General features: G+C 46.9%; 1 protein-coding gene, 1 long non-coding RNA gene and 1 other non-coding gene across 3 annotated transcripts; 2 read left to right on the top strand and 1 right to left on the bottom strand.

Annotated features, from left to right (window-relative positions):
- Positions 1–845: 845 nt before the first annotated feature.
- Positions 846–5,636, top strand: LOC141025296 (uncharacterized). The gene is made up of 2 exons (XR_012186774.1): positions 846–1,231; positions 5,228–5,636. It is a non-coding gene; the product is annotated as an uncharacterized lncRNA (long non-coding RNA).
- Positions 5,637–8,712: 3,076 nt separating this feature from the next.
- On the top strand, positions 8,713–11,265 carry LOC109771063 (wall-associated receptor kinase-like 6). The gene is made up of 2 exons (XM_020329773.3): positions 8,713–9,857; positions 9,974–11,265. The coding sequence occupies exons 1-2, from the start codon at positions 8,741–8,743 to the stop codon at positions 11,155–11,157; spliced, it is 2,301 nt and encodes a 766-aa protein (XP_020185362.2). The 5' UTR covers positions 8,713–8,740; the 3' UTR covers positions 11,158–11,265.
- A 758-nt stretch (positions 11,266–12,023) lies between these two features.
- On the bottom strand, positions 12,024–12,108 carry TRNAY-GUA (transfer RNA tyrosine (anticodon GUA)). The gene is given in 2 exon segments: positions 12,024–12,059; positions 12,072–12,108. It is a non-coding gene; the product is annotated as a tRNA-Tyr (tRNA).
- Positions 12,109–25,583: the final 13,475 nt, after the last annotated feature.

Raw genomic sequence — 25,583 nt, forward strand, 5'->3', positions numbered from 1 at the left:
AGTCGGAGGTCGTGTTGGAGTCGAAGTTGCGCCGCCGCCTTATCCTCGGGGGAAACTCACGCTGCGTTTTGGGAGAAAAAACTGAGCCCAAAACCTTTTCTTTCGTAGAGTTGGAATCGAAGAGGCCGCTACGATGTTGAAGCCCAAAACCTTTTATTTTGTGGGGAAAGCCTACTGACCCCACATCAGCTACTATTTGGGACGACCCAGGTAGCTTCACATTCTTCTTTTTCTTCTTTTTTCATGTTTCTTTCTCTCTATTTTCATTTTTCTATTCATTTCCTTTCTGATTATTTATTTTCTTTTAGTTTTCTTTAGTTTATTTTTATGGCCTTAGCAAAATAATTCAAATAAATAAGTGAATATAGACATATATAAACAACCTAAGCATAAAATAAAATATAACTAAGAGGAAAAAAGTGAAAAAAAAACATGACTTGAAAAATATGTACATGTACCTAACAACAATTGTTTATGTATTTACCACAGAGGAAATGTTGATGCTCATTAAATAAAATGTCGATCTTACATGTGAAAATATTTCTTGTTTCATACATAAACATCTTATTATTTTTATCCTATCAGTTACTAAAATTTCCATATAATGACTATCAAAGAAATCTGTTCATAAATACATCTATGATTGTCAACAAAATATTCATCCTGAATGCTTCATCGTGCACGCGCACAATCTCGTCATGCGTGAATCATGCGGCCGCGAGCGCCAGGTGTCACCTGGTCGGCAGAGACACGGGCCCGACTTGGACGTGCGGAGCGCTCCTACTACGTGACAAATCAGCGGCTCACGTCGCTAGAAAACCACCGCTTCGCTATCTTCACGTCTCTGTTACTGGAGGGCGCCGGCGTCGATTTTCCGGGAGGTCGATGAGGAGGCAGCAGACCGGAGGAGCCCGGCGAGCAGGTCATCGGGGGAGCGGGAGCAGCATCCCCGCCGTCTCCTCCCCCTATTTCTCCTTCGAGCTGGAGCTGGTTCGACCAATCTCCGCAGCCCCGTCGAGGAACTCTGCCACGGAGCTCACGCCAGATGCCGACCTGCTCTAGTCAGCCATCGGTGGCGCAGTCGTGTGGTACGCCGGCGCTGACGAAGCTGGGTTCGACCGGAAGGACCCACTGGGCGCGCGCGCGGACGCGCTGAGTGGCCATTTCCAGTACGAGGAGTGCGCCTGCTGCTCGCCTGTATCCGTATCTGCCTCCGGCATCCAATCTTTTGGTAAGTCCTCTTCTCCTTTCCACACCCTGATTATTTTCCATCTATTCTCTTTCGATACACACACTAGAATGTGCCCATTTGGGTTGTAATCCCGCTAGTCAATCGCCGTATGATACTCTGGAATTTTGACGATTGGGGTGCTAATTTGTACATGCGTTTCTGCATCTTGATTACAGGAGCTAAGATGATTAGGCTTCTTGCAGTGAGTTTGTACGGTGATTGGAATTTTTAGCACATTCTCGGTATCGCTACAATGATTAGGACTTAGCACATTCTCACTGGCACAGTTGTATTTGTATACGCACGACTACGATAATGCACGCTCTCGTCGCATGGTAGCTCTCGCGCGGCTGTGAAGTAGCACACGATCATGGAGTTGGACACTTTCATCCGTGTAGTCGCACACTCCCGTCCGCGTAGTCACACACACACGACTACGAAAAGCGCACATGCATGTCGGTATAGTCGCACACGGATGACCGCGGAGATGCACACTCTCGTCAACGTAGTAGCTCACATAAGGCCGCGGAGTTGCACACCCTCATGGGCATAGTCGTACACGGATGGCCAAGGAGTTGCATACTCTCTCCGCATAGCCGAACACATGTGGCACACTCTAGTCGGTATAGTCGCACAAGCACGACCATTGAGTTGCACACTCTCGTTTGCATAGTCACACGCGCGCGACTGTGAAACACGCACACCGTGTCAGCATAATTGCACACGCATGACCCTGGAGGAGCATACTCTCGTCAGAGTAGTTGCTCACTCCCGTCTGCGGGAGTTGCACACGTGCGATGGCACGGCCGCACATGCACGACCATGGTGATGCACACTCTCATCACATGGTAGCTCGCGCAGGGCCACGGAGTTGCACATCATTGTGAGGATAGTCGCACACGTGTGACCGAGGAGTTGCATACTTTCATCCGCACAGTTGCACATGCATGGCCAGGGAGTTGCCACTCTCTTCTGTATTGTCGCACATACATGACCATGGAGTTGGCGTCCGCGTAGTTGCACGCTCTCATCCGCATAGTTGCACACTGTCGTCCGCATAGTCACACAAGCATGGCCACGGAGTTGCACACATATGACCATGGAGTTGGCGTCCGCGTAGTCGCACACTTCGTCCGCATAGTCGCACATTCTCGTCCGCATAGTCGCTCAAGCATGGCCACGGAGTTGGACACACATGACCATGGAGTTGGCATCCGCGTAGTCGCACACTCTCATCCGCATAGTCGCACAAGCATGGCCATAGAGTTGCACACACATGACCATGGAGTTGGCGTCCGCGTAGTCGCACACTATCGTCCACATAGTCGCACACTCTCGTCCGCATAGTCGCACAAGCATGGTCACGGAGTTGCACACACATGACCATCGAGTTGGCGTCCGCGTAGTCGCACACGCATGACTGCAGAAGGTACACACGTGCGTAGGCATACTCACATACGCGTGACCACTGAGGCGCACACTCTCGTCGACGTAGTGGCTCACGCACCACTGCAGGAGTTGCACATGCACCACGGCATTGTAACATCCCAAATTTCCAATTTGGTATGTTATACATAGATCATCATTGCATATCATGTTTTATTGCATTTTGACAAATCCTCGATAACTCCTAAGCAACTCAAGGACCCTCGAAGAGAGTTGGGATTTTCTCAAATTTTCATATTTGATTTTTATCAAATAATAAGACGAGGATTTTGGTTTTAATTATTTTCTCTCCGAAAAAATATTTCATTTTAAATAAACGAGAGGAGAAAATATGACTTCTCCAAAACAATTGAAATACTGGAGGAAAAATGTTAAAATCATTATTTAGAATTTATTTGGATTTTGTTTGCAATTTTTATTGCATTAAAAAAATATTGCATGTTTTCAAAATATTTATTTTGATTTAAAAAAATGTTCGCCCTATTCTAGATTTTCTAACTAGACGGGAAAAATTTATTTCATATTTTTCTGATTTTTATTTATTTTTCTATGAATTATTTTCCGCGGAACTTATTTAAAAAAAATTTCGCCCGCGCGCCGACTGGGCCAAAGGCCCAGCCGACGGCCCAGCCCCGCCGCCCCGTCGTCTCCGCCCCGGAGACGGGACCGCCGCCCGAGTCTCGGCCGGCTACGCCGCCGCCCGCCGCCCGGTGCCCCCTTCCCCAAGCCTCGGACCCCCCCTCCTATATATATACCCCCCTCTCTCTTTCCTCTCACAGCCGCCGCCGCCGCCCTCACCGCCGAGCGCCGCCGCCGCCCGCATCTCGCCGCGCCGCCGCCGCCATAGCCCGCGTCGCCGCCGCCGGGAGCCGCCGCCCTCGCCTCGCCGCACCCCCTCGAGCCCCGCACCCCGCGCCCGAGCCCGGAGCCCCGCCGGAGCCCTCGCCGGAGTAGCCCCGACGAGGTACTGCCGCTGCCCCGTTTCGTCGTTGCCGGTTTTCGTTTTTAAAAAAAAAACCTTCGGTTTTTTTGGTTTTATTATTTTACGAGCGTTCACCGAACCGTTCGTTTTAACGAACGCGTTCGTCGGTTTTTCTCTGTTAACGAACGTCCGTTCTTTAACCGTTCGTCCGTTTTTCTTTTTCGTCGGAGTTTTCTCGTTATTTTCTCAGATTCGATTTCTGATCGAATCTTCGATTCTGTTTAACTTCTCGCTCGTTTATCGGAATCAGGCGATTCAAGCGCCTAGAGTTTCGTCTCGAAATTCTCTTTCCGTTTAACCTACTCAAACAAGATTTTGCTACAGTAAAATTTGACCTAGATCCAGATTAGCAAACGAAGTTTCTTTCTTTCGCCGTTTGACTTCCGTTGTTTCTTTCGAGTTGATTCTTTTTGCAAACCGGAGTTCTTGAGTTGAACTTTCTGGTTGGATCTTTCCTTCGAGTTTTACCTATGCATTAGATGAGTACTGGTTGTATGCTTGTTTGTTTGCGATAGAGTACCCGGAGTGTGCCGCTTGTTACTTCGACTCGCTAGGTTTTGCGGATCATCAGCAAGGCAAGTAACACTTTGATCATATCCCGTTCATACCCAGTTTTACTGCATTAGATCTGTTTTCTTCAAACACTTGCATGATTAGGATCTAATTAAATTGTGGGTATTGGGAAATAGTTGAGGTAGTACCTATTACCTGTTTTTCTTATCAAACCCTTGGGAGTTACTTCTACGTTGCTATTATATTGCCATGCTATGCTCGTAGACGTGGATTTGGGTTTGAGAGATATCCATGACAGATGTGAGATGTTTATTAATGGTTCAACTTAAGGTGGCAACTAAAACTCACATCTGGGTGGATTGAGGCACCTGGAGAACCTAGTGTTGTCTGTTTGTATAAGGTCCGCCACCCAGGCTCAAAGGGATCATAAGATTATTCATGCTAGAAACTTCCGTGTGCAGCCACAAGCTATTATGGGCTCTAGCATAGCTGAGTAGGTTACAGGATCTCTTGAGGAGGTGGACTAGCAGATGTAGGGGAAAGTAGGTGTACCGGTCCATCCAGAGTAAAGAGTGATTGTTTCTGAAAGACTGTGTCTCGGTCATCCGTTTCTCAAACATCATGTAGTGCGAGAATCAAGCGGAGGCGATCGAGTCTTGTGGGGAAAAGTGCGCAAACCTCTGCAGAGTGTACAAACTAATCATGGTTAGCCGTGTCCCCGGTTATGGACAACTTGAGTATCTAGTACCTGGATTATCATTTGAATCTCATCACCATGTTACTTATAATTTTTGTTGGGTTAATGATGACACTTAATTGGGATTGAGTTGGAGGTACCTTCTCAATGTTTCACAACCACCATGATAGTTAAATAAAATTTATTCCTTTGCAGTAGGATAAAATTGGCTTTTCGCAAAACTGTAACCATAGAGCTTTCCACCAGCCATATATGCATATAGTATAGCATTATTATTGTCCATTGCTCTCTATGTGTTACTTTGCCAGCATATTCTATGTGCTGACCCGTTTTCGGGCTGCAACGTTTCATGTTGCAGACTTTTCAGACGACGAGTAACGTGCCTTAGGTCGTGGTCTTATACTCAGTGATGCCGCTGGAGTGATGGACTCACTTATCTTCCAAGTCTTCCGCTGTTATCGTTATTAGATGGCCTTAAGCCATGTTTATCATACTTAAACTCTTCAGAGTTATTCGATGTAATAAGTATGTGATTGCTACTCTGTTATAAATCCTCCGTTTGTACTGTGCGTGTCAGCATTACTGATCCAGGGATGACACTGGTGCACAGCAGCACAGACCATTTGAGGTCTGGTCGCTACAGGCATAGTCGCATATGCAGGACCACAGTGTTTCACACTGTCATTGGCTGCGTAGTTGCACACTCTCATGATACAGTTGCACCTAACAGGGGCTAAAATGACACAGATAAAAAGTTTGACAGAACTTACTCATATGAGATCTAGTTTCGAAAAGTGCGGCGCAGGGTCTTCAACTGCAAAAACGGATATCGATTTTGATGTCCGATTTGAAAGTTACGGCCTTTTGTCATTTTTGAAAAGCAAAAATAAATGACTGACGTGGGGAGGACCATGTGATAGTGTAAATGATTGATTTCTCCACTAACGAATGATGAGTACACGGTGCTGCACATGCATGCACGTGGGGTACTAGCAAGCTCCCCCGACCGGTGAAAAGTAAAGCCACAAGGACGATAAGGTAACAATACGTTATGGGGTTTCCTAATCGGGATGAAGGGGGCAAAAAGTTTCCAAAAAGATAGGCCGCCAGGGAGCACTAGCGGGCACACAGCCGCCCGCTAGACGCGTCCAATATTCATGTACTCATCATAAATGAATAAATAAGAAAACTGAAAATATTCTAAAAAAACTAAAATTATAGTTAGTGAAAAGGAGAGAAGTAATAAATATGCCACAAGTAAATAATAATATAGAAAGTTGGAACGGTGAAAAGAAGGGAAATGGAAAAAACAAAAAAGGGAAGTAGAGGAAAAAAAAAAGAAAAAAGAAACAAGGAGCAAAGAGGAAAACAAATACACTCAACTTCGTGTTTGGATCCAACACGTCCTATATATCTAAGAGAGTGATTCCCACTACTTCTAATTATCTCAATACACATGCTTCACATCATAAAAATGTTTATAGTCATTAGATTATTATCTAGATGCACTAGCATCCGTCTGATCTATGCATGAGAATCCTCCACCATGCAACATGCATTAGCAAATTCTAAGTGGGTTTTAAATCACATTAGATATAATTGTGATACAACCCACTAACTATTTTTTCTAGCCATGAAACCATGCCACATCATCACGTCATGCATGTAAGTTATAAGTTACATTTTTCGCATTAGCATGTCCATGGAGCATTGGCACATCATCAGTTCAAGTATGTAAGTCATCGTTTAAGTTTTGGCACTATGTTTTGTGCGCTCATAGACATGGTATTTGTGTTGGGCGCTTGGAGCATACCTATATAGTTGATTTTTCACTTTTTTTATAGAAACAACACTCGTTTTGTCTATTGCTAAACAGCTACAACATACTACTTTTTTTTTTCTTACATACTATCTTCCCACATCAGCAAGGCACGCATGTAAATCATACTTTACATGTTTGCATCAATATGTCCATGTAGTGCTGCCAAGCTATATCACATGTTCATGCATGCAAGTTACCAGTTAATTTTCTTGCACTAAGTTTTGTGCTCTCATGGACATGATATACATGTTGGGTGCTTGGAGCTAGCATATACCTATAAAGTTGATCTTTTACTTTTCTTAGAATGACACTCTTTTAACCGTATGTAGTCTATTTTTTTCCTTTTATACATGCGTATGTTATATGCTTCATATTTTTTAATTTTTTTAAGTGTATATCAAGAAATACTTTCATATTTTGTTTCTATCACTTTTAGTTGTTTATGTAGCACCTAATTATGCATTTCTTTTTAACAAGATTACCTAAGCAACGCGCGGGAATCATCTATAGTTAAATATGTGGGTGGTGACTCTTCCCTGCAATAAGCGGGACATGAAAAGTTTAGTTTTCCCTAGAGAAGAGTGATTCATATGTGCAATTACATTTTTTATTTACATGTTACATGCAATTTCGCATATCTACCGTACCAGTCAAAAGAAAAGATTATATTGTGCGAGATTCATTCACCAGGGTACCATCCCAACATAACATTCGTGGAAATCGTGGTAAAAAAACAAAATCGACACTTCAATGTTATTTTGAAAGCATTTTGGAGTGCTGTTTTTTTTGCCATGACTTCCATGGATGTTCTTTCGGAATGAAAATTTCCAAGCACTGAGAACGTTTGTCAAAGTTTCACCAATTTTTTCTAGATTTTTTCAAAAAAAATCGGGGTTTACTGTTCATCCAGAGCTCATTGAGCTCTGGAGTAGAAGTGGACTTTCGAGCTGTGGGACTTTTTTGGGCTGGTTGCACAGACTTCAAATTGGATAGTCCAAATTTTTTAGGACAGATAATCCGATTGTAATTCTGAATAATACGGTATTCGGTGGATAATGGATGTACTAGATCCAATGTAGGTATCCACTTCTATATTTGCCTTTCTCTTCCCATAACTGTCTAAGCGGATTCGGCCTCGAAATTATCCGACCACCTTTCTCTTCCCATACCCGCCCATTCGAAACCGTATTCGGTATGAAAATTATCTGATCCGGTTTCACCCGGCCTGCCGAGCTGCAGCATCGGATTACTGTGGCCCTGGGAAGGTGAGGAGCATGACATGGCCACCTCCGTTGTCGCCATGTGCTTGGATAAACGGAGGGCGAAGAATCGGAAGTCGTATCCATTTGTGACATGAGTGTTGCGCATTGGACTTGGCGAGGAAATGCTGGTTCAGTAGTGTTTACTTACATTGACAGTTTTTTTCTCTATAATCTTGATATTGATAGTGCTCATCTGATCAAGAATCACTCTACGTGCCCTAAATTCCTATGACATCCACAGTTCTTTGATTCATGCTGCAGCGTGAAATCCATCATCAACTAAACAATCATTTTTTTTTTGCGGAGGACTAAACAATCATTTGGTTATGCCGTTTTGGATTTTCCTCTCAAGTGTGGCGCGACTTCGGCTCGCTTCAGCGCTTGTAGTCATCGCTAGGTGGTCCACGGATCTGGATGTAATTTTTATTATTTCTGCTGTTTATTATAATGCCATAATTGAAGATGAAGGAGTAGATGGGATGTTTTTCCGCCATAAACAAAACAAAACAAAACTATTACCTTGTTTGCCCCAATGATGACATTTATGATCGCTTTCGTTTTCCAAGCACAAAATTCATGAGATCGAAAAAGAAGAAACTCGAGAATGTGGATACAAATGTGAAAAGAAGAAAACAATATCTCAGTGTCTTGGTCATCACGATGCAGCCTAGACCAGGTCCGTCAACGCGCACATGCACGCGCGTCACGGTACGTAGGTTGCGTGCAGCTGCCCTCCTACAACTTGCTCAACTTGCAGAAAGCTTTATAATGGATTGGAGCGACAATAATGGAACAACCCGCCGCGACGATGATTCCGGCCGCCGCGCTGACGGTGCTGCTGCTGCAGCTCTGCCTCTCAGCGGCAGCAGCTCAGGCTACCCCAGGCGCAGGCTCCCGCTGCCCAACCAGCTGCGGCGCCGTGCGCGTGCCGTACCCGTTCGGCATCGGCGACGGGTGCTACTGGCCGGGGTTCAACCTCACCTGCGACCGGACGCGCGCCGGAGAGCCGCGACTGCTCGTCGGCCGCGAACTCCATGTCGTGGAGATCTCCCTGGCCAACTCCACGGTGCGGGTCGTGGACGGCGCGGGCCAGGTCAAGCTCAACTTCACCGGGCCCGGAGGCCTCGACGGCAGCGGCGCGTGGGGCGGCCTCGGCGCCGCCGGCCCGTACGTGCTGTCGGAGTGGCGCAACCAGTTCGTCGTGACAGGGTGTAACGTGCAGGCCACGCTCGTCGGGGACGGCGGCGGCGGCAACGTCATCAGCGGCTGCTCCTCCTTCTGCTCCATCAACGACAAGTGGACCGGCGCCGTGACCAACTCGAGCTCCACCGCCGACGGAGCCGCCGCCGCCACATGCTCCGGCATCGGCTGCTGCGAGACGCCCGTCCCCATCGGCCGCCCCTCCTACCGCGTGGAGATCAAGTCGCTGGACTCGAGCAACGAGTACGCCGACAGGCTGCCCATCGCGGTGCGCGTCGCCGAGAGAGGCTGGTTCGACGGCGCCTCCGCCGCGCTCCTCAACGACTCGCCCGGGTACTCGCCCTCGCGCCGGCCGGCGGTGCCCGCCGTCCTCGAGTTCGTGGTGGATTCGAAGCCGGTAGTGCTGCCGGGAGTGGCAACGTCAGGCTGCCCCGTGGACGCGCGGAGGAGCGCGTGCCGGAGCAGCCACGCCTCCTGCCGCAACGTCTCCGGCAACTACCGCAGCGGCTACGTGTGCCGGTGCCTGGACGGCTACCAGGGGAACCCATACCTCGCCGGCGGATGCCAGGACATCGACGAGTGCACGCTGCCGGACATGTGCTTCGGCGAGTGCACCAACACGGCCGGCGGGCACCTATGCCGGTGCCCGCGTGGCGCCCATGGCGACCCGCGCATAAGAAATGGCTGCATCAGATCTTCTCTAGGTGAGCACAGAACCAATAAAATTGCACGTCAGAGATTGCATCGGTTCATGCTCTGTTTTGTATCTCAGAGATTCTTCCTTAACAACAAAGACGCATTATTTGTGCACATTCTACAGGTTTAAGTGTCGGCATTGGAGTTGGCAGTGGAGCAGCCCTTCTAATCATGGTACTTGGTGCTATCTTGGTGACCCGAAAGATGAAGCAACGGAGGGCAAAAATGCTCAAGAAGAAATTCTTCAAGCAAAATCGAGGGCATCTGTTGCAGCAATTGGTGTCTCAGAAGGCGGACATCGCCGAGAGGATGATCATCCCCTTGGTGGAGCTACAAAAGGCAACAAACAATTTTGACAAAGCTCGCGAGATCGGTGGAGGAGGGCATGGCACGGTCTACAAAGGGATCATGTCAGACCTGCATGTCGTGGCGATCAAGAAGTCCAAGGTCGCGATCCAGAGGGAGATCGACGAGTTCATAAATGAGGTAGCCATCCTCTCGCAGATCAACCATCGAAACGTGGTGAAGCTCTTTGGGTGTTGCCTTGAGACGGAGGTGCCGTTGCTGGTGTACGAGTTCATCTCCAATGGGACCCTTTACCATCATCTTCATGTCCAAGAACCCGCGCCATCCCTAGCATGGGAAGATCGGGTAAGGATCGCAACCGAAACTGCGAGAGCTCTCGCCTACCTTCACTCGGCGGTATCATTCCCTATAGTCCATAGGGATATCAAGTCCCAAAACATTCTGTTAGATGGCACTCTCATAGCAAAGGTGTCAGACTTTGGAGCTTCGAGGTGCATTCCGGTCGATCAAACAGAGACCGCAACCGCTATCCAAGGGACATTTGGGTACCTAGATCCCTTGTACTTCTACTCGGGACAGCTCACCGAGAAGAGCGACGTTTACAGCTTCGGTGTCTTCCTCATGGAGCTTTTGACAAGGAAAAAACCATGCTCATATCGGTCATCCGAGGAGGAAACCCTTGTCTCATATTTCACCTCTTCGCTAGCAACAGGCAAGCTGGTTCGCGTGCTAGATCCTCAGGTCGTTGAGGAAGGCGGCAAGGAGGTTGAAGAGGTGGCTGTGCTGGCGGTGGCATGCGTGAGGATTGAAGGAGACCACCGGCCAACCATGAGGCAAGTGGAGTTGACACTCGAGAGCCTTGGGGCCTCGCATGATAGCTTCCTGATGCATGACATGGATGTGCCGAAGTATCCAGTGATTGAGGGTACGAACATGGAGGAAACGAGCCGGCAGTATAGCTTGGAAGCAGAGTATTTGTTGTCATCTAGGTACCCTCGGTAGTGAATAAAATCCTTGTGTCAGTTAAATTTGAAATCTGATGACTCCATAATGGTATATAAACTGTTTTACGTTTTTCTTACTAAAAGAAACAACGAGAATTGACATATATGTCCATACCTTGTGGTCTTGTGGAATTGCATAGTCTGGAACTTTGCATGTCTGCCTTAATTCCATTTGTTTTCTCACCTCTCTGACAAAAAAGTAGGCTCTCAAGGATACGAATTCATGACAAGTTTGACGGATCTTTTGACATGTCCTAGTGTTTAAGTCTTGAAGATATAGATGAGGGCATATTCTCACCATGATTAAATGATTTACTTCTATTTTGTGTGCCACTGTTCTAGATATTCTGTGTGCCACTGTATTTTCAGAAATAATACACTGAATATTTTAAGAAATAATACACTAAGATTTAGTCCTAGATATATTTTGTGTGCCAGTAATGAATGTCCCCAGTCAAAATTATGAATTTTTTAGGTTCATTTGTATTACGGATAACTCATAACTCAAGTTAAGATCCAAATCATGCCAAGATGTTAGGATTTAATTTGTCAAACTGAACGGAGCAAGGGGGCTGTGATTCAATTTGGTTCCAAACTGAAGAGAGCAAGGGAATTTAATTTGGTTCCAAACTCAAGTTAAGATCCAAATCATGCCAAGATGTTAGGATTTAATTTGTCAAACTGAACGGAGCAAGGGGGCTGTGATTCAATTTGGTTCCAAACTGAAGAGAGCAAGGGAATTTAATTTGGTTTCAAACTGAAAAGGGAAGAGAACGCTTAACAGCGAAGCAGCTTCGGGTTGGGTTCGCTGGACAGTCAGCAGATGGTAGAAAAAAAGGAAGATATCGGGCAAATATCCCAAATTCCGACCTGCCGGATTCGAACCAGCGACCTAAGGATTTTTCTGCAACACTACAGTCCTCCGATCTACCAACTGAGCTAAGGTCGGCTTGTGTTGAAATTTATTAGTTGCGTTTAATAAAGAAAAGAGTGTGTAACTACATGAGATGCACAATCTGCTAACCAACAGTACATTTTTTTTTACTCAACAACACTTGAGGAAACATGTTGAAGGCAATGCAACTCTCGATGTATTGATCGGGTGCACGGTGCACATATATAAGTACAAGGGCAGCCCTCAGCCTCATCTATACAAGGAAACTAGTGGCGGGGCGGTAGGAGATTATCCTAACATATACATGCACATAATATGTTCAACGCCCCCCGCTGTCGATACGTCACCAATGACGCATAGACTAGACCGGAACTCCTCAAATGTAGGCGTCGGTAACCCCTTGGTCATAACATCGGCAAACTGCTGAGCGGTGGGAACATGAAGAACGCGGATGCGCCCAAGAGCCACCTGCTCTCGCACGAAGCAAATGTCGAGCTCAATATATATGCTTCGTGCGACGATGATGAACGGGGTTGGTGGAGAGGTAGACTGCAGAGACATTGTCACAGTAGAAAATGGTGGCCTCCGGGACGTCAAGAAGCAACTCCTGGAGAAGCTGCAGGAGCCACGAGCACTCGGCGACGGCATTGGCCACAGCACGATACTCAGCCTCATCACTGGAGAGGGATACCATGGGTTGTCGTTTAGACGACCACGATATGAGCGAGGGACCCAGGTAGACACAGTAGCCCGAAGTGGAGCGACGGGTGTCCGGACAGCCAGCCCAATCGGCGTCACTGTAGGCAACAAGGTCGGTCGAGGGCGAGGCCGTCAACGTAAGACCCAGAGCCGTGGTGCCGCGGATATACTGAAGAATCCGCTTCACCAGGTTCCAGTGAGTGTCGCGAGGGGCGTGCATGTGGAGACACACCTGCTGGACGGCGTACTGCAGGTCCGGCCGAGTGAGCATCAAGTACTGAAGGGCGCCGACGATGGAGCTGTAGAACGCCGCATCCGGCGCGAGTGAACCGTCGAGCGCAGAAACCTTGGCCTTCGTGTCGATAGGCGTGGGGACAGGTTTGCAGTTAAGCATGTCTGCCTGCTCAAGAAGGTCCTGCGCATACTGCTGCTGGTGGAGAAAGAACCCGTCAGCGCGGCGTACCACCTCAATGCCGAGGAAGTAGTGCAACGGGACGAGGTCCTTAATGGCGAACTCGGCGCTGAGGCGAGCAGTATGCTGGCGAAGGAGCTCTGGCGAGGAGGCCGTCAGGATGATGTCGTCGACGTAGAGGAGCAGGTAAGCGGTCGCCGGAGCCTGGTGGTAGACAGACAGCGAGGCGTCGGAGCGAGTAGCTTGGAACCCAAGCTGCTGCAGGAAGCCGGCGATTCGCTGGTACCAGGCTCGAGGGGCCTGCTTCAACCCGTATAAGGAGCGGAGAGCAAGCACACCTGGTCAAAACGAGCCGCGTCGACGAAGCCAGTAGGCTGCTGACAGAAGACCTGCTCCGAGAGATGGCCATGCAAGAACGCGTTCGACACATCCATCTGATGCACCGGCCAGGCGCGAGAGACCGCGGGCTGAAGGACCGTGCGAATCGTACCCTGTTTGACAACCGGGGCGAAGGTGTCGGTGAAGTCGACTCTAGCACGCTGCCGGAACCCGTGTACCACCCACCGAGCCTTATAGCGCTCGAGAGACCCGCCAGGACGAGTCTTATGCCGGAAGACCCACTTGCCGGTGATGACGTTGGCATGGGCGGGCCGCGGGACAAGCTGCCAGGTGCGGTTGCTTACCGGCACGTCGAACTCCTCCTGCATCGCAGGGAGCCAATGTGGATCGCGAAGTGCGGCTCGAGCTGACGACGGGAGGGGTGATGGTGAAGACGTCGAGGCAGCAAGGAGGTACTCATCCGCGGAATAGCGCGTGCTGGGTCGGTGGATGCCGGCGCGAGCACGGGTGACCATGCGGGTGTCCGGGGCGGCCGGCGGGACCGGCGGGGCCAGTGATACGTCTCCGTCGTATCTATAATTTTTGATTGTTCCATGCCAATATTCTACAACTTTCATATATTTTTGGCAACTTTTTATACTATTTTTGTGACTAACATATTGATCCAGTGCCCAGTGCCAGTTCCTGTTTGTTGCATGTTTTATGTTTCGCAGAAACCCCATATCAAAAGGAGTCCAAACGGGATAAAAATGGACAGAGAATTATTTTGGAATATTTGTGATTTTTGGGAAGTAAAATCAACGCGAGACGGTGCCCGAGGTGGCCACGAGGGTGGGCCCACGCCAACTCCAGGCAGGCGCGCTCCTGACCCTCGTGGGCCCCCCTGTAAGGCGGTTGATGCACTTCTTCGGCCGCAAGAAAGCTAATTTTTGGAAAAAAAAGATCTGGGTGAAGGTTTCAATCCAATCGGAGTTACGGATCTCCGGATATAAAAGAAACGGTGCCAGGGCAGAATCCCATAACGCAGAAACAGAGAGAGACAGAGAGACAAATCCAATCTCGGAGGGGCTCTCGCCCCTCCCATGCCATGGAGGCCAAGGACCAGAGGGGAAACGCTTCTCCCGTCTAGGGAGGAGGTCAAGGAAGAAGAAGATGAAGGGGCCCCCTCTCCCCTTCTCTTCCGGTGGCGCCGGAACGCTGCCGTGGCCATCATCATCACCACAATCTTCACCAACAACTTCACCGCCATCATCACCAACTCTTTCCCCCTCTATGTAGCGGTGTAACCTCTCTCTTACCCGCTGTAATCTCTACTTAAACATGGTTCTCAACGCTATATATTATTTCCCAATGATGTATGGCTATCCTACGATGTTTGACTAGATCCGTTTTGTCCTATGGGTTGTTTGATGATCAAGATTGGTTTGAGTTGCATGTTTTATTATTGGTGCTGTCCTATGGTGCTCTCCGTGTCGCGCAAGCGTGAGGGATTCCTGCTGTAGGGTTTGCAATATGTTCATGATTTGCTTATGGTGGGTGGCGTGAGTGACAGAAGCACAAACCCGAGTAAGTAGGTTGTTTGCATATGGGATAAAGAGGACTTGATGCTTTAATGCTATGGTTGGGTTTTACCTTAATGATCTTTAGTAGTTGCGGATGCTTGCTAGAGTTCCAATCGTAAGTGCATATGATCCAAGTAGAGAAAGTATGTTAGCTTATGCCTCTCCCTCAAATAAAATTGCAATAATGATTACCGGTCTAGTTATCGATTGCCTAGGGACAAATAACTTTCTCGTAACAAAAAACTCTCTACTAAAACGAATTTAGTTGTGTCTTTACTTAAACAGCCCCTACCTTTTATTTACGTGCTCTTTACTTTCTTGCAAACCTATCCAAAAACACCTACAAAGTACTTCTAGTTTCATCCTTGTTTCCGGTAAAGCGAACGTCAAGCGTGCGTAGAGTTGTATCGGCGGCCGATAGAACTTGAGGGAATATTTGTTCTACCTTTAGCTCCTCGTTGGGTTCGACACTCTTACTTATCGAAAGAGGCTACAATTGATCCCCTATACTTGTGGGTTATCAAGACCTTTTTCGGGCGCCGTTGCCGGGGAGCAATAGCGTGGGGTGAATATTCTCGTGTGTGCTTGTTTGCTTTATCACTAAGTAATTTTTATTTGCTATTCTAAGTTGTTCTCTATCTTTAGTTATGGATACGAAACACGAAATACCAAAAAAATTAGGTGCACTTGCTGCTCATGGAGATGGGGAACCTCCTAAAACCCTCGATGCTAGTTATGTGAAAGATATTATGTACTACTTTGATAATCATGAGAAAACCCCATTCAACTATGTAACGGGAGTAACGTTGGATCAACGTGAATACTTAGGGATTATCGCTTGACACAAAAAGGGAAACTATTATGGGATCAAATTCATATACTGAAGTAGTATGCTCGGCAAGTATGCCTGAGTTATGATTATACTTGTTGCTCTAGGATGAAGGCTCCACACCTTCCCTTTTCATGCAAATTTAATGATAATAAAACCTTAGCTTCTTATGCTAATGGTATATATGATTACTATGATGTGGAACAAATAGAAGAATTTGTTTTTTTATGGGTGCTTATGAGATTGAATATATGTTTAAAGAGTTTGAAGATTTTGATGATGTTGTTTATAGACCTGAAAATTTAGCTATCCTCAAATATTGCTATGAGAATTATGAATACAATTCCGATATTAATGCACTTATTGAGAAAGTCTCCGCTGTCCAAGAAGAGACTAATATTTTGCAGGAATCTATGGAAGAAGAAGTTGATAAAACTGTGAGCTCATTGGATGAAAAAGATGAGGAGGAGAGCGAAGAACAAAAGGAGGAAGAGCTGATTGATCACCCGTGCCCACCTTCTAATGAGAGTAACTCTTCAACTCATACATTGTTTAATTCCCCTTCGTGCTTACCGAAGGATGATTGTTATGACCCCTTTGATTCTTTTGAAATATCCCTTTTTGATGATGCTTGCTATACTTGTGGCCAAGATGCCAATATGAATTATGCTTATGGAGATGAACTTGCTACAGTTCCTTATGTTAAACATGAAATTTTTTCTATTGCACCCACGCATGATAGTCCTATTTTCTTTTTGAATTCTCCCAACTACACTATATCGGAGAATTTTGTGCTTATTAAGGATTATATTGATGGGTTGCGTTTTACTACCACACATGATGATTTTGATAGATATAATATGCATGTGCTTGCTGCTCCTAGTTGCAATTATTATGAGAGAGGAACTACATCTCCGCCTCTTTATGTTTTCAACACGATAGAATTGCAAAAAACTGCTTATACTATGCATTGGCCTTTACTTTGCGTGCATGAATTGTTCTTTTATGACATGCCGATGCATAGGAAGAGAGTTAGACTTCGTTGTTGCATGATATATGTTACTTTGTGCTCACTACTAAATCACAAATCATTGTTAACTAAAATTGGCTTTGATATACCTTGGGATCCGGGTGGATCCATTACATGAGCACTATATGCCTAGCTTAATGGCTTTAAAAAAAGCACTGCCAGGGAGACAACCCGGAAGTTTTAGAGAGTCATTTATTTCTTTTGTGTGCTTTAATAAAGTTTAAAAACAAAAAAATAAAGAGGGGAACCCAAAACTTTCCAAAAAGGAAAGTGAAAGTGAGAGAGACAAGCATTGTTGAAGTGGGAGAGCTCCTTGAACTTTGTTCATGCTCACGGAAACTTTGTGAATCTTAATTACAGAAATTTTTCAATAAAAATAATTATCCCCTTGTACAATTCCATTGTATTATAAAAATAATGTGCCAAGGTTTGCCTTTAGGATGTTTACAATGCTTGTTGGTTTGTATGATGCAGGACAGAAACTTTGGCTGTAGTGCGCGATTTTTAATTTTTTACTGGAACGTCAATCAGTTCTAATTCTTTTTGCACTGTCTTTATATACAAATTGTTTATTTTTCCTAAGTTTGGCAGAATTCTTCAAGTATCAGAAGTATGGTGAATGTTCAGATTATTACAGACTGTTCTGTTTTAGACAGATTCTATTTTTGATGCATAGTTTGCTTGTTTTTATGAAACTATCAATTTATATCAGTGGATTAAGCCATGAAAAAGTTATATTACAGTAGACACAATGCAAAAATAAAATATGAATTGGTTTGCAACAGTATTTAGAGTAGTGATTTGCTTTATTATACTAACGGATCTTACCGAGTTTTCTGTTGAAGTTTTGTGTGGATGAAGTGTTCGATGATCGAGGAGGTCTCGATGTGAGAAGAAGGAAGAGAGGCAAGAGATCAAGCTTGGGGATGCCCAAGGCACCCCAAGTAAATATTCAAGGAGACTCAAGCGTCTAAGCTTGGGGATGCCCCTGAAGGCATCCCCTCTTTCTTCAACAAGTATCGGTATGTTTTCGGATTCGTTTCGTTCATGTGATATGTGCAATCTTGGAGCGTCTTTTGCTTTAGTTTTCATTTTTGTTTTATGCACCATGCTGGTATGAGATGGTCCTTGGTTGATTTATAGAATGCTCTTTGCACTTCACTATATCTTTTGAGTATGGCTTTATAGAATGCTTCATGTGCTTCACTTATATCATTTGAATTGGATTGCCTGTTTCTCTCAACTTAGACAACCCCATTTGTAGAATGCTCTTTTGCTTCACTTATATTTGTTAGAGCGCGGGCATATCTTTTGTAGAAAGAGTTAAACTCTCTGGCTTAACTTATATCTATTTAGAGAGATGACAGGAACAGGTCATTCACATGGTTAGTCATAAAATCCTACATAAAACTTGTAGATCACTGAATATGATATGTTTGATTCCTTGCAATAGTTTTGCGATATAAAGATGGTGATATTAGAGTCATGCTAGTGGGTAGTTGTGGATTGTAGAAATACTTGTGTTGAGGTTTGTGATTCCCGTAGCATGCACGTATGGTGAACCGTTATGTAACGAAGTTGGAGCATGATTTATTTATTGATTGTCTTCCTTATGAGTGACGGTCGGGGACGAGCGATGGTCTTTTCCTACCAATCTATCCCCCTAGGAGCATGCACGTAGTACTTTGTTTCGATGACTAATAGGTTTTTGCAATAAGTATGTGAGTTTTTTATGACTAATGTTGAGTTCATGGATTATACGCACTCTCACCCTTCCATCATTGCTAGCCTCTTCGGTACCGTGCATTGCCCTTTCACCTCGAGAGTTGGTGCAAACTTCGCCGGTGCATCCAAACCCCATGATACGATACGCTCTATCACACATAAGCCTCCTTATATCTTCCTCAAAACAGCCACCATACCTACCTATCATGGCATTTCCATAGCCATTCCGAGATATATTGCCATGCAACTTCCATCATCATCATATACATGACTTGAGCATTTATTGTCATATTGCTTTGCATGATCGTAAGATAGCTAGCATGATGTTGATGTCATTGCTACGCTAGATCATTGCACATCCCGGTACACCGCCGGAGGCATTCATATAGAGTCATATCTTTGTTGTAGATATCGAGTTGTAAGTAAATAAAAGTGTGATGATCATCATTATTAGAGCATTGCCCCAGTGAGGAAAGGATGATGGAGACTATGATTCCCCCCACAAGTCGGGATGAGACTCCGGACGAAAAAATAAAAAAATATAAAAAAAAAGAAAGGCCAAAAAAGAGAAAAAAAAGAAAAAAAATGAGAGAAAAAGAGAGAAGGGGCAATGTTACTATCCTTTTACCACACTTGTGCTTCAAAGTAGCACCAAGTTCTTCATATAGAGAGTCTCTTGAGTTATCACTTTCATATACTAGTGGGAATTTTCATTATAGAACTTGGCTTGTATATTCCGATGATGGGCTTCCTCAAACGCCCGAGGTCTTCATGAGCAAGCAAGTTGGATGCACACCCACCACTAGTAGAAAAAGGGGCTTTTGTCCCGGTTGGTAAGGCCCTTTAGTCCCGGTTTTTGAACCGGGACTAAAGGGTCGTTACTAATGCCTCTCCCCTTTAGTCCCGGTTCTTACACGAAACGGGACTAAAGGCCGCGGCCACGTGGAGCTCCACCTTTAGTCCCGGTTGGTAACACCAACCGGGACTAAAGGAAATTTTATGATTTTTTTTGAATTTTTTTTTGATTTTCAAATTTCTGAATTATTTTAACCTCTAATCTCTAATCACCACCCCTCATCATTGCTCAATTTATCCTCTAATCTCTAATCACCCCTCATCATTCCAAATCATCTAACTTCCCGAACGGTCACCCATCCTCCCACTCCCCAGCCTGAGCACGCTTAACTTCCGGGTTCTATTCTCCCTCGTTTCCAAGTCTGCACTTGTTGTTTTCCTGACAATAGTAAGATGTCAATCCTATTAACCCTCGGGAATTTTGCTTGAGCATGAAGTGACACATTTCACTGTTTGAGTTTGAAACTATTGTTTTAAAAAACAATAATTATATAGTAACACTAATATTTCTTGAATAATTAGTTTGACCATTGTTTGACCATAGTTTGACCATAGTTTGACCAGATTTGACCAAAATTCAAAATAACTGAAATAATTATTTAGTAACACTAATATTCTAGAATATTAGTTTGACCATTGTTTGACCACAGTTTGAAATTTTTTCGATTTTTTTCCACTCTAGATCTTAAAAGCCCCGTAACTTTTTTCTGTTAGGTTTTTGAGGATTTTGAAAATGTTTAACGGGGTTCCCCCAGCTAAATTCGGATGTAACTTTTCGAGTAGATGATTTTTCATATAAAAAACTTTTTCATCCGAGTTCGTATGCAAAAGTTATGCCCATTTTACAAATTCCAGAGAGATTTTGCAAATAAAGTCAAAATTCATATTTGTTAATTTTCCCAACAACTAGACCACATATCACATGGGAAACTTATTTTATTTTATTTTTTTGACATTTCCATCATTTTCTTTTGTTTTTTCTAAAACTGAAAAAGCGGTCGGGGGGGGGGGGGGGGGGGTAGAGTTTGAAAATGGGACCTTTAGTACCGGTTCACCAACCGGGACTAATGGGCATCGCACCCTTTAGTCCCGGTTCGTGGCACCAACCGGGACTAAAGGGCCCAGGTGAACCGGGACTAATGCCTTAGCTGCACAAACCGGGACGAATGCTCACATTAGTCCCGGTTCGTGACTGAACCGGGACTAATGTGAATACTGCCCTGTGACCAAAGCCTTGTTTTCTACTAGTGCACTTAGTTTCAGTTTGAGCTTTCATACACTTATAGCTCTAGTGCATCCGTTGCATGGCAATCCCTACTCCTCACATTGACATCAATTGATGGGCATCTCCATAGTCCGTTGATTAGCCGCGTCGATGTGAGACTTTCTCCTTTTTGTCTTCTCCACATAACCCCCATCACATTCTATTCCACCTATAGTGCTATGTCCATGGCTCACGCTCATGTATTGCGTGAAAGTTGAAAAGGTTTGAGAACATCAAAAGTATGAAACAATTGCTTGGCTTGTCATCGGGGTTGTGCATGATGTGAATATTTTGTGTGGTGAAGATGGAGCATAGCCAAACTATATGATTTTGTAGGGATAACTTTCTTTGGCCATGTTATTTTGAAAAGACATGATTGCTTTATTAGTAGGCTTGAAGTAATATTGTTTTATGTCAAATGATAGACTATTGCTTTGAATCACTCGTGTCTTAATATTCATGCCATGATTAGACATATGATCAAGATTATGCTAGGTAGCATTGCACATCAAAAATTATTTTTTTATCATTTACCTACTCGAGGACAAGCAGGAATTAAGCTTGGGGATGCTGATACGTCTCCGTCATATCTATAATTTTTGATTGTTCCATGCCAATATTCTACAACTTTCATATATTTTTGGCAACTTTTTATACTATTTTTGGGACTAACATATTGATCCAGTGCCCAGTGCCAGTTCCTGTTTGTTGCATGTTTTATGTTTCGCGGAAAACCCCACATCAAACGGAGTCCAAACGGGATAAAAACGGATGGAGAATTATTTTGGAATATTTGTGATTTTTGGGAAGTAAAATCACCACGAGACGGTGCCCGAGGTGGCCACGAGGGTGGGGCCCATGCCCACTCCAGGCAGGCGCGCCCCTGACCCTCGTGGGCCCCCCGTAAGGCGGTAGATGCCCTTCTTCGGCCGCAAGAAAGCTAATTTTTGGAAAAAGATCTGGGCAAAGGTTTCAATCCAATCGGAGTTACGGATCTCCAGATATAAAAGAAACGGTGCCAGGGCAGAATCCCAGAACGCAGAAACAGAGAGAGACAGAGAGACAGATCCAATCTCGGAGGAGCTCTCGCCCCTCCCACGCCATGGAGGCCAAGGACCAGAGGGGAAAACCTTCTCCCGTCTAGGGAGGAGGACAAGGAAGAAGAAGACGAAGGGGCCCCCTCTCCCCTTCTCCTCTGGTGGCGTCGGAACGCTACCGTGGCCATCATCATCACCGCAATGTTCACCAACAACTTCACCGCCATCATCACCAACTCTTTCCCCCCTCTATGCAGCGGTGTAACCTCTCTCTTACCCGCTGTAATCTCTACTTAAACATGGTGCTCAACGCTATATATTATTTCCCCATGATGTATGGCTATCCTTATGATGTTTGAGTAGATCCATTTTGTCCTATGGGTTATTTGATGATCAAGATTGGTTTGAGTTGCATGTTTTATTATTGGTGCTGTCCTATGGTGCTCTCCGTGTCGTGCAAGCGTGAGGGATTCCCGCTGTAGGGTTTGCAATATGTTCATGATTTGCTTATGGTGGGTGGCGTGAGTGACAGAAGCACAGACCCGAGTAAGTAGGTTGTTTGCGTATGGGATAAAGAGGACTTGATGCTTTAATGCTATGGTTGGGTTTTACCTTAATGATCTTTAGTAGTTGCGGATGCTTGCTAGAGTTCCAATCATAAATGCATATGATCCAAGTAGAGAAAGTATGTTAGCTTATGCCTCTCCCTCAAATAAAATTGCAATAATGATTACCGGTCTAGTTATTGATTGCCTAGGGACAAATAACTTTCTCGTAACAAAAAGCTCTCTACTAAAACTAATTTAGTTGTGTCTTTACTTAAACAGCCCCTACCTTTTATTTACGTGCTCTTTACTTTCTTGCAAACCTATCCAAAAACACCTACAAAGTACTTCTAGTTTCATACTTGTTTCTGGTAAAGCGAACGTCAAGCGTGCGTAGAGTTGTATCGGTGGTCGATAGAACTTGAGGGAATATTTGTTCTACCTTTAGCTCCTCGTTGGGTTCGACACTCTTACTTATCGAAAGAGGCTACAATTGATGCCCTGTACTTGTGGGTTATCAGCCGGCGGGGCGGCCGGGGCTGGTGGAGAAGTCGGCGGGACCGGCGGGACCGGGGGCGCAGCCGGCGGAGCTGACGAGGCCGGTGACAAGGCCGGTGAGGCCGGCGTGGGGGGATCGACCGAGGGCAAAGTCGACGAAGAGCCCATCGGGATCACCGGTGAAGCCGTCGAGGAGCCAGGGTTAGGCGCATAAGATGCGCTCGCTGACCGGGCTACGGACTCAACGGGAGTCTGGGGTGCCGTGGCCGCCGGCGAGGATGCAGCCGGGCCGGCGGGAGAGCCGGGGGTGGCGGGTGACGGGGCCGGGTCCGACGCCACGGACCCAGACCGGGGCCCAGGCGCTGCGGGAGCGCCGAAGCCAGGGGAGGCCCATGCGATGCAGGTGGCCCGAAGCCGGGAGGGGGCCCGAGCGCAAGTGAGCGGCCTCCTCGAGGGGCGCCAGGAGGCACGGGTGGCGATGGCGAGTCGACCGGTGGCGGTACCTGGTGAAAGGGAAAAGACCCCTCGTCAAAGTAAACGTGCCGTGAAGTGAAAACTCGGTGGGAAACCAGATCATAGCAGCGATAACCTTTGGTGTTTGGTGGGTATCCGAGAAAGATGCATGCCACGGAGCGTGGTGTGAGTTTATGAGGAGTAGTGGAGGCGATGCTAGGAAAACAAAGACACCCAAAAACACGAAGATCATCATAGGAGGGAGGGCTCCCGAAGAGGAGATGATGTGGTGCAAAGTTCCCACGAGCACGACTCGGACGAATTTGGTGAGGAGAGAGGCGGTGGAGAGGGCGTCCGGCCAAAATGGGGCGAGAAATTAGCATGGAAGAGAAGAGTGCGCACACAGCCATTGAGGGTGCGAAGGATCCGTTCGGCGCGACCATTTTGTTGCGAGGTATACGGGCAAGTGAGACGAAGAATCGTGCCATGTGTGGCAAGGAGGGTGCGAACCCCGACGTTGTCGAACTCCTTCCCGTTGTCAGTCTGGAAGGCATGAATGGGACGCCCAAACTGCGTAACGACATAGGAGTAAAAGGTAGTGAGAACGGAGAGTGCATCGGATTTTCTCCGCAACGGGAATGTCCACACATAGTGCGAAAAATCATCAAGTATGACAAGATAGTATAAAAAACCCGTATTACTGGCAACAGGAGATGTCCAGAAGTCACTATGAATCAACTCAAATGGATACGACGCCACCGATGATGACGCACTAAATGGAAGACGGACGTGCTTGCCGAGACGACAAGCATGACAAGTATGATCATCGGTTTTATTACACGTGAATGAAAAAGTCCTAAGAATATGACGAAGGGTGGTCGGGTTCGGATGTCCCAGCCGAGCATGCCAAAGGTCCACCATGGCGGAGAGAGCGACCGGAGCGGATGTGGAGGTGTTGGTGGAGTGCACCGGGTAGAGGCCGTCCGGGCTGTCACATCAGTGGAGTACCATCCGGGTACGGGCGTCCTTGACAGAAAAACCCACTTCGTCAAATTCAACAGTTATAGGATTTTCACGTGTAAGAGAATAAACGGAAACAAGATTGGTGACTACCTCAGGTGAAACTAAGACATTAGACATATGTATAGGTATAGAGTTAGACGGAAAAGAACCATGACCGACATGAGTAATGGGAAGGGACGAACCGTCCCCAAAAGTGATACGACATGCGGTAGAAACTGGATATGCGGAGTTGAGGTTAGTAGGGTTGGAAGTCATGTGGGCGGTAGCCCCGGTGTCCATATACCAGTCACCGCCTCCGGTGTATGTGTTGGGTGTAGGAGCAGAGTGAAGCGCCGCGAGAAGGGCCAGATCCCAGGGTGCCGGCGGGAGTGCGGCGGCCGCGGGATAGCTGCCCGGGGCAGCGTACGCAGGAGCAGCGGCGGGGTAGCCGCCGGGGGTGGCGAACATCGGCTGATGGGCGCCGGGGCGGGGGCCGAGGATCCCGGCCGGGACAGGGGCCCGCGGCACTGGCATGGTGTACGCGTGGACCACCCCCGTCCAAGGGTTGGTCGCGGCGACCCAAGGGGCCGGGGGCAGCGCCTGCTGCTGCAGCTGCCCCCCCCCCCCCCCCGCGCCATGCTGCTGCTGCCGCTTCTTGCCGCGACGCCCCCCGCGGTGACGATCAGGGGCAGGGGCGGCGGCTGGAAGTAGGCCGCCGGTGGCGGCGGAGGTCGCGGCGGCTGCGGAGCCGTGGGAGGAGCGGCGCGGGAGGTGCCCGTGGCGAGCGCCGTGTGCATGGCCCGGGACTTCACCATCTTCATCCTCCTCTCCTCCAACCGAAGATAGGCCACAACCCGACGAAAGGTCGGGCCCGGAAGGAACGTGAGGTTGGAGGCCGCGTTGCTGAACTCTTCGTTCAGGCCGGCGGTGAGCGTGCTAAGGAGGAGGTCGTCGGAGACCCGCTCCCCGAGATCGCGAAGTTCGTTGGCAAGTTTCTTAAGGCGCATGCAATAATCGTCGATAGACGAGTCAAGCTGATGGCAGCCAAAAAATTCTTGCTGAAGGAACACGCGGCGCTGGAGGGCGTTGTCGAGGAAGAGCCCGTTCAGCTTCGCCCACACCGTCTGCGCGTCATCAGTGTCGCAAACGATGGTGTGGAAGATGTCCTTGGAGATGGTTTGGTACAGCCAGTGGGTGATGGTGGCGTCGATGGTCAGCCAATCGTCATCCGCGAACATGGGGTCAGAGTCGACGGAGCCATCAACGTGATCGATGAGGT

This window comes from Aegilops tauschii, chromosome 6 (genome assembly GCF_002575655.3).
Source record: "Aegilops tauschii subsp. strangulata cultivar AL8/78 chromosome 6, Aet v6.0, whole genome shotgun sequence".
Lineage (NCBI taxonomy): Eukaryota > Viridiplantae > Streptophyta > Magnoliopsida > Poales > Poaceae > Aegilops > Aegilops tauschii.

Coding starts and splice junctions, on each gene's coding strand:
- LOC109771063 (XM_020329773.3), top strand. CDS start 8,741: ATGGAACAACCCGCCGCGACGATGATTCCGGCCGCCGCGCTGACGGTG. Junction 9,858..9,973: donor CTGCATCAGATCTTCTCTAG/GTGAGCACAGAA, acceptor CACATTCTACAG/GTTTAAGTGTCGGCATTGGA.